This window comes from Poecilia reticulata, linkage group LG17 (assembly GCF_000633615.1).
Source record: "Poecilia reticulata strain Guanapo linkage group LG17, Guppy_female_1.0+MT, whole genome shotgun sequence".
Classification (NCBI taxonomy): domain Eukaryota; kingdom Metazoa; phylum Chordata; class Actinopteri; order Cyprinodontiformes; family Poeciliidae; genus Poecilia; species Poecilia reticulata.
Genome location: NC_024347.1, coordinates 20,192,369 through 20,201,239, shown reverse-complemented (window position 1 = coordinate 20,201,239; position 8,871 = coordinate 20,192,369). Strand labels below are relative to the sequence as shown.

Genomic DNA, 8,871 nt, shown 5'->3' with positions numbered 1-8,871 from the left:
CCCCTGAGATCCAACGTTTTACTGCAGATCTATAATCCCTGTATAACAGTACCTTAAAATGAAAACACACTTGCAGGTGTCCATACACCCCCCCTCTTCCAGTTTGCATTAATATCTGTCGCAAAAAACGTGAAGCAGAGAATGCCACAGTGAGTGCTTCCATTGCTGTTGTCCGTCCTTAATTCAACACAAGTGCGCCATCTTCTGGTTGCAATGTAAAACTGTGAGTTCGTTGAGTTTGATGACACTTCTTTCAGAGAAAAGGAGGCGGGAGGAAAGCAGATTGAGTAGATTCGGCCTTTTAAGAGTCCATGATGGCGCGCCGTGTGACGTGAACTGCAGTTTTCCAGCGGCTTTTGTTCTGCAATTTTGAGTTTTCAATACATTTTTAATATACTACAGGCTTTTTTTTTTTGTCCGTTTTTGTTGATGAGAAAAGAGGGAAAGTTTTAGAGTCCAGAAAAAAGTCCCAACGGTTCAGATGGTTAGCTGAAAGACAGAAGAAACACCAGTAAAAAAACTATTTATCTTTATATTTGTTAGTATTCAGTCGAACAGATAATGTAACTRTTAATAGCTCAAATCTGGCTCATGTTTGACAGAAAAACAACCTAATATGGACAATTCTAATGAGAGTTGCAAAGTATGTAGTTAGTTCACGAATCCCAAACCACCTTGGCGTCAATTAGAAAAAAAAACAACAAACAAACAAATCCCAAGAGTAAAACTGCACAGATCCCAGGAGGAAAGAAAACAACCAACAACCAGGAAGTCTCATTTTAAAAAAAAAGATCCAGGAGCGCAATTAATAAATAAAAAAGATTTGAAGGTCAGGAGGAAACATCTAAAATACAACATCAACACTCTCTGAAGAAGTTCCTGTCAACAAGTGCTTGATGTTGTGTCTGCTGCATGGAGGCTGGACTGCGCTCTGCTACAACACAGGAAACAAACAGCAGGTCATGTGACTGACTTTACCACATCTCAGCCTTCAAGTTGGGGCTGAAAAAGATCAACTTTATGACTACAGCACATCCTCACTTACTACTGGCCCCCCCACCCCCTCCTCAAGGAAAATGCTATGCGGAGACTTAAAGTCATTGCAACATTGAAGCTGTAAAATTATGTGCATGATGTGTGATAAGAACAACAACTTAAAACCCAGAACAACTGTTACACAGTAAAGTTACCTCAGCTTTGCCGTATTGCTTTTAGGGTTTTTGCGGAAGGACTGGTTGGGTCCAGAGCGAGTGGACATGCTACGAGGCGAGACTCTAGAAAACGTTGATGGGGGGGTCTTAGGAATCTTCTTTCCCAGGTGGCCAATCCATTTCTTTTGGTCCTCTTGGGTCACAGCCAGTAACAGCATGTCCCGGGCAGAGGTCACGTCGTAGTTCACTGTTAAGAGATAACAGAGAAGGCTGCAGATTAACACCCGAACCAGGCAAACGGGCTCTCCAACGTGAAGGCTGAAACAACATGTTGTTTAAGAGAAATGACAAGTTATATTTAAACCATGATGCCAATACAGGTGAAGCTCCAGTTTTTTTTTCCTTCAGTGCGACCAAAAGTTGTTCATGTACAAAAACAAAAAATTTATTTGTAATCAAATATTATTCTAAAGTATAAAGTCAGCTACACAACACATGGCTTGTGTAGCTGACAAGGCATGGCTGTCACAGCTCTTCTTTTTTTATTTACCATTTGATTAAAYGGTCCCACTTCAATCTCAATTTAGAAATTTAATTCTCAATATTTCCACCTCAGTGGGGTTTTTTTTCGTCATTTGGATTTTACTMCTAAAAGTGGGTATGTAACAACAAACAATTCCTCTTAGTGAYGCTTTAAGATCAGTCAAAACATAAATCTTCATTTTTTTTTTGTGAAGTTGGGAAAAAAAAAGTTATTGACCAGTAAMTACAGGAGAAATAGGGTCAAGAGTTATAAAATTCTATTATTWAAAWTCCTTTCAGGAATMAATAATTTTTTTTTTAWTTTTAATTTGTTTTCCAGACAATGCAGGAACCCTGAACCCCTGGTTACAGCRGGTGTTTATTCTTTATATTTGCTTTAGTCTGAATGAAAACTTCTAAATAACAATAAATAATATAATATTATAACGTTGATACCCAATATCTCACATTGTTTCCACGGATATAGCAGGTTGTGTTCTAGTTTKAAATGACGGCGTTTTAACATGCAAATACCATCCTGTGGTGTAAACATTGTGTGTTTTGCTCAGGGTTACAACTGCATCAGAATGWAAAGRTCTGGTTACGTTCAGCAAATTCTAGACTTTTTTTGGGCTCGGCGTCCAAAAGGCGGGACTTCACCTTTGCAAGGAGCGATGACGTCCTCCTTTTTGTCGAGGTGGTCCCTGTGGCACTTCACATGGCAGCGGCGGCACTCCAGAGCCGGAGGAGGCTTGAACACGTGCCACAGGGGCTTGGCGCAGGCCTCACAGTTGGAGGGGAAGTGATATAGTGTGGGGATGAACTCGTGACCCTTGTGCGCGAGACAGTTGGTCTTCTCGCCCTGAGGGACCGGCTCCATGTCCGCCTCCTTCCTGCACTCTCCCTCGTTGGCGTACAGAATCTGAAAAGGCAAGCACGCAAAAAAAAATAAAAAATCTGAGTCTGATGGAAACGTGGCAGGATGAAGCGTGACGGCTGCCATCTTGGTCGCAAGCATCCAAACCTGGAATATCCGAGGAATCTCTTCCGTTTCGGCTCGGTACACGTCTCCTTGAGTGACTGGTCTCACGTGAAACAGTTTGCTAGGAAAGAAAAATAAAAAATTACAGAAATTAGAACAGACAACAGTATAACAGTATTTTTTTGTGTAGACGGAGTACCAAGCAAAAACTGAAATAACAGGAACAAATGAGTACTCACTCTATATCAAGTACCATGGAGGGGTTGGACTGTTCTTTATCTTGCTCATCATTGTAGAACAGAATCTTCTTACTGCTCACCACAACATACTGCAATTATCCAGAACACAGTAAGTGGAAACTTCTCTGAACAGTCAAAAAGTCGGAAGTGGAGTCATGTTAAAAAGAGCAAGCGTACCTGTTTCTTCCATCCATATCGCTTGATATTAGCACGATTAGGAATGGACAACCAACCCTCCAGTCTGGATTCTGAAAAGAAATCCACATGCAAGCAGTTAGCATCTATGTGGTTCATGAAGCACACAGGGAGAAGGCCATGCAGCAATCAGAAATCAACTGGGGAAAAACAAAACTCCAAGGCCGTACTACAAGGCTGCTGTAAAAAAACAAAAATGTATATATATATATATAACAAGGTTTAAGGAGACGGCACTGAAGCCAGTGACAGGACTGTAGATATCCCATGCAGGAGGAAATTAAACAGAGTTAGCAGCTTTTAACAGCGAGTGTGTGGAATATTTTATTTAGACAGGGTTCCTACAAGATTACTTATTAGTTCTTTAYGTTCATTTGAAATGTAAAAATACAAAAGGCGAGCTTAAAAAGATGCGACCTGCAAAAATTCCAAACTGGAAGGAAGGTCAGACAAAAAGAATAAGCGGGAACAAGATGGAAAAGACAAAAAGATAAGGAAGAAAGGGATGTGGGAGACAAGGAAGGAAGGGGTACAAGAAAGCCAGACGAGGAAAGAATAAAGGAAGGAAGAATGAATGAAAGAAAGAAAGTAACCAAAAAGAAAAAKATGGCAAAACACAGGAAAGGAATGGAGGTAGGAGCCAGGAGAGCAGGACAGAGGAACCATAGGTAAGAGAAGGATAGACAGACGATATGAAAGACATAAAGAGGCAATCAAGCAGGGGAAGAAGGAAAGAAAGAAAGAAAGAAAGAAAGGAAATGACAAAGGAAAACGTTGATGAAAACAGAAAAGACAAAAAGAAAGGGACACAAAAAAAATAAATAAGGACGAACATGAGGTTGGGAAGAAGGGCAGAAAAAATGTCTGAGGAAGGAAAGAAGCCAAGTAGCAAAGGACAGAAGGAAAGAAACATTTAGACAATGGGATAGGGGGGAAAAAAAAGTCTGGAATTACAAATATTTTTTCTGTACACCATGTTTCTTTTTTTCAAAGTTTTACTGAAATCACACTCTAATCTTCTCCAGACTGCATAGGAACCCTGCTWAGAATATGTTAAAATCAACGCTGCAGGCGCAGTTTGGTAAGTTGTTTTATTTTTTTGTAAATCACCCAGTCCTTTCACAGAAACAAACAAATGCAGCGCAGGTTACATTTCTACATTTTCTCGTGTTACAACTACAAAGGAGGGCGGTGCATGCGGCTGAAAAACAAAAAACACAGCCATCGTGGGGTCAGTGAACTCAAACGGGCTGGTCTAGAAAACGTAGCGGAGTGAGGGCGGTCTATGTGCCATCGTGAGCATCACTTCTGGTGAACATGCTGACAAAGACACWACTAGAGTGYAAGAAGTCGAAAAACACACTTAAATAAAAGCAGGTTATTAGTGCGACGGAAAAAAAGTCCCAAATGTGACGCGTGATAAWCKTTCCACGTTACCACTCAAAAGTAGCCTTGTGGTTTTACTGGCAGTATCGCTTTTTAGCATCAAAGATTTTCAAAGATAATTGACTTCATTGTCTTTTCTCTAAAGTGMAATACTTCCAACAGATACAGCAGCTCAGGCAGAAGAATATTTGGATAAATCAGGAGAAAAAAAAACAACAAAACAAAACCAACACACAACAGCTGCAGCACATGACGGGCAACGAGGGTTCATCCACCGAGTTACTCACAGAGGAAAAGGAATAGAAGTTACAGAGATAAGAGYAAGGAGAACCAACTGGACAAAAAGGGAAATAAGAGAAAGTGTTTTAACCACATACAATTGCATACAATTACAAAGCTGTGCAAACAGTTTAATGTTCATGAAGAGATTTGGAAACAAAGATTTGAAAATTAATCAGAAACCACAGCAGYTTACTTCCCAATCWTTTTCTGATCAGTGAACGCATCGGTTCTAAGGAAACCAGGTCACAGCAGCTGTTAGTGAGTAGAAAGGACTCAAATTTTGTTGAATGGAGTAGCAAGGAGATGTAAGAAGCTATTTAAACCATGTTCTACTAATAACACMGTGGGAGAGCGAGACTTTCAGAAGGTAACGGKAAGGCTGAATGGAATATAGCAAAGTTGATCTGTTCTATCCTTCAAATCYCTGCTCAATGTAGACCAATATGAGAGTAAAATATTCCTCTAAGTATAAAACCTTGCAGGGATGAGTTAGGCAGCTGCTACACTAATTTTGGTATATCCATCAATCGAATCAGCTGGTGTTACTTTTTGTGATGAATGCACAAGAAAGTTCTGAAGTGAACCAGGTGGGGGCGCCAGAATTCATCAAACTGGATGCCAACCACAGGAAATAATAAGAGAAGGATCAATATTTGTTTATCTGAACATAAATTATTAAACTGAGCTTGATTTCAAAGCAATGGACACACCAATTCTCATAATGTTTATGTTAAGTTACATTTTATGTTTAACAAAAAAAAGTAGGTCAGAGTGGGAAAAAAAATCAGATTAAGTATTGTTATACCAGAAATCATGGATATGGTAAACATTTTTCCTCCTAAATTGAAAAAAGGGCATCCGACTTTAGATGTCATTATCAAAAAAAAAAAAAAAAAAAAAAAAAAAAAAAAAAAAAAAAAAATTTGTAAAAAGTTCAAACTGATAAAGTCTACCTGTAGGATAGCAAAAAGATAAGAAGATGTATAAAAAAAATAAATCAGATATGTTTTTTATGAGTTGCACCACTGCCATCCACCCACCTGCAGTGTTACTGTCTGTTTCATCCGTCTGCAGGCTGGTGATGCTGGAATTCTCCACACGCTGCTGCAAGTCGCTCAGCTTCTCGCGCAGCTGCTCGATGTCACTCTCTTTGCTGGCCAGCTGCATCTGCAGCTCGTTGCGATACGTGGATTCCTCTGCGAGTTGCTGGAGACGGCAAGGTTGAGAGTTCTGCATTAAAATCAAATTGCACAAGCAATGCTCCAGCTCCGTTTTAGTTATTTGGGACCATGACCCACCGCCTGCATCTCGTTGACCTCCTTCTGGTACTTGATGGCCATGTGGTTAAACTTCTCTTTCTCCTGATTGAGCTCCTGCTGAAGCTTGCGGTTCTCTTTCTCCTTCTTGCGCAGTTCTGCGGTGCTACCTTTCTTCTTCTGGTCAAGCTTCATGTCTTTACGATTCATGATCTCAGCCAGCTTGTTCACCGCCTAAAAAGAAGAGACGCCAACCGTCAGTCGCTCCGCTATTACTCAGAACATTACATCTGCAGACCTCAGAATCTCAACTATACCTGAGTCTTCAGTGTGCGCTCGGTTTGGAGCACCTTCTCGTAGTTGGCTTTGACTGAAGCCATGATATCTTCCTTCTGAGAGAGGTATTCTGGAGGATAAAATGTGATCCATGTTAACAATAAAAAGGGCTCCTCAAAAATTCTAAACTTCTACAAACTAAAATTTATGTAGATGCCTGTAGTATAAAGTTGGAAGTGGTATTTATCCCATCGTTTGTTTATCATTAATCATAAAAAATGTGTTTCTGATTTATTGTCATTATGATAAATTTCAGTTACTTGCCAGTTATTTGCCAGTCAGATTCATTCCCCAAAGAATGAATCTGACTGGAAATGTTTTTCCATTTTCTCCTCTGTTCCACCAAGAGMGTCAATAAATGGTAGGGYTGTGTAMTAATATCGATTTTGCGATATATATCRATATTTTCTTTCCTAKAAAAAAAATYKATATTCATCCGCAAGTATCGTAACATCCAACTGTCACCTTGCTCACTCACTGCTTGCTTCGCCGGGAGAGTGATTAGGTCATCAGGCTTAGAGTGATTCCTTCCGATGTTAAGTGTCAAGGTTAAAAAGGTATCAAACTATTCAGAGCTGGGTACTTGGTGCACTTTATTTACTTTACAAATGCATGTAAGCTACAGTTTGTACTGTTTCAATTAAAAGAAACATGTTTTCTCACCACTTCTTTGATTCATTTTGTCCAACTGTCAACTTTAAGTCTGTGTCCATGTCCAACCAGAGCCAGGTATTGTGTAGTTTTTAGTAAAATTAATTCAATCCAACTCTATAACAGTTACAAAATGTCACCAAAATCACTCTCCCTCTAAAGTTTTTCAGAAATCGCAAAAGTGTATTGAATTGTATCGTTTGCTGRATATCGCAATATACATCGTATCGTGAGCAGAATATCGTGTATTGTATCGTATCATGAAATTATTGTATCACTACAGCCCTAATAAATGGGGGATTATTTTTCCAAGAACAATATTTGTGTTTGTGACACTATGAATGTCACAGMTATACAGTTACCTAAAAAGATATTTATTTTTTATCATAATCCTTAACACAATAGTACCACAAAGTATTGTGATACGATTCAAAGTTTACATCACCCACTCCTACAATGAAGGTTTAAATAAAAAAATCTACCAGTAATTTATGGCAAATAGTTCTATAGTTATCATTCTTTAAATTTGGAATAAAACAGAAGGATGGTTAGACAGAAAAAGAGRAAAATTTGGACCGCTGGATGACTTATGGATAGATAAACYKATAGACAAAGGGACAGACAAACAGGACAGATAAAAGGACAGGAAGCAAATTTTTACTCTTTTCCATTTCCYTTTTCCATCTTTAGAGACCTAAAAACTACTTCAGTAAAATTCCATCCTTTTCTAGACTGTGAATGGTCCACAGCATGATGACATCATCGCAAAGCAACAAGGATAGAATTCAGCAGCAGACAGTACCTTCCTCCTGAAGACGAAGCTTCTCACTCAACTCCGTATTGTCTTTGCTGAGGTGCTCCACGTCTTTGGTCAAAGTTTTATTGGATTCCTCAAGCTGCGCGCAATTTTGAAAACAATCATTTTGATCACTCCGGGTTACTACAGTTAAAGCCACAAAAGCAAAGCTTTTAACGCACGTATTTAAGGCTAAGCTCACCTGTGCAATAGTGGCCTCTCGTTCACCGATCTCCTGCTTGTGCCGAGCCGTTGCCTTCTTGCTCTCCTGGGTGAGCTCAAAGTACTGCTCTTCCTGCAGAGCCCGAGCGAGCTGCTCAGACTCGGCCTTGGTCACCGTSAGATCCAGCTGAGCAGACAGCGATTCTCTGCACCGCAGAAGACGAATAAATAAAAAGCCCTCGGCGCAGATTCTCGAAGCGGCAACAGACATCAACAGGAGTCCACCACGTACCTTTCGCTTATCAAATCATGAACCTTCTTCTGAGCGTCTTGTACCTGACGGTTCCGTTCCTCAATCTCCTCTTTCAGCTCCCTAACCTGAGTTTTGTAAAGTGTCTGCAAGGGGAGGAAACGCGCGATGATTCTACAGTAGGACACTAGAAGAGACATCTGGACTGTGGGAGTTTTACTTACAGAAAAATACTGTTCGGCTTCAAGCTGGTCCTGAAGTTCCCTCATCTGTCCTTCGTTGCCTCTGTACTGTCTGTCAAAACAACTCCCAAATAAGTCATGTGTTCATTTGTTTAAATCACAAATGTATTCATCAAAACTTAAGTCCCCCCCCCCCAAGAATCTAAAATCATCTTATTTAGTAGTACAGGGSTAGGATTAGTGGAAGGAKCCGGAGCTGCASTAAAGCCTAATCCTGTTGGGTAAACATCGTCTCCAATCAGCTTTGGCCTGCTCATGTCCTAAGCTGGAATAATAGCACTCATTTGAAAATAACAGCCAAYTATAAATCTATTTACACGTTAACTTCCTAAGAGAATTACTGACCCATGTTGCACTATAAGGAAATAAGAAATCCCTTGTGGACCTGCTGCCAGCTTGTTTCGCAGTGAAAAAAAAAAAA

At 39.9% G+C, this 8,871-nt stretch overlaps 1 protein-coding gene across 1 annotated transcript in view; it reads right to left on the bottom strand.

The window, feature by feature from the left end:
• Positions 1 to 495: 495 nt before the first annotated feature.
• The window catches only part of rock1 (Rho-associated, coiled-coil containing protein kinase 1), a 34,446-nt gene continuing 26,070 nt past the window's right edge, over positions 496 to 8,871 (bottom strand). Inside the window, exons 20-32 of the mRNA XM_017309885.1 lie at positions 8,433 to 8,523; positions 8,251 to 8,354; positions 7,999 to 8,164; positions 7,803 to 7,896; positions 6,331 to 6,419; positions 6,056 to 6,247; positions 5,798 to 5,963; positions 3,072 to 3,142; positions 2,895 to 2,983; positions 2,698 to 2,776; positions 2,334 to 2,595; positions 1,191 to 1,398; positions 496 to 934 (exon numbers count right to left, since the gene is read on the bottom strand). Of these exons, the coding sequence (XP_017165374.1) occupies positions 883 to 934; positions 1,191 to 1,398; positions 2,334 to 2,595; positions 2,698 to 2,776; positions 2,895 to 2,983; positions 3,072 to 3,142; positions 5,798 to 5,963; positions 6,056 to 6,247; positions 6,331 to 6,419; positions 7,803 to 7,896; positions 7,999 to 8,164; positions 8,251 to 8,354; positions 8,433 to 8,523 (1,663 nt within the window). The 3' untranslated portion in view covers positions 496 to 882. The remainder of the gene's footprint in view (positions 935 to 1,190; positions 1,399 to 2,333; positions 2,596 to 2,697; positions 2,777 to 2,894; positions 2,984 to 3,071; positions 3,143 to 5,797; positions 5,964 to 6,055; positions 6,248 to 6,330; positions 6,420 to 7,802; positions 7,897 to 7,998; positions 8,165 to 8,250; positions 8,355 to 8,432; positions 8,524 to 8,871) is intronic.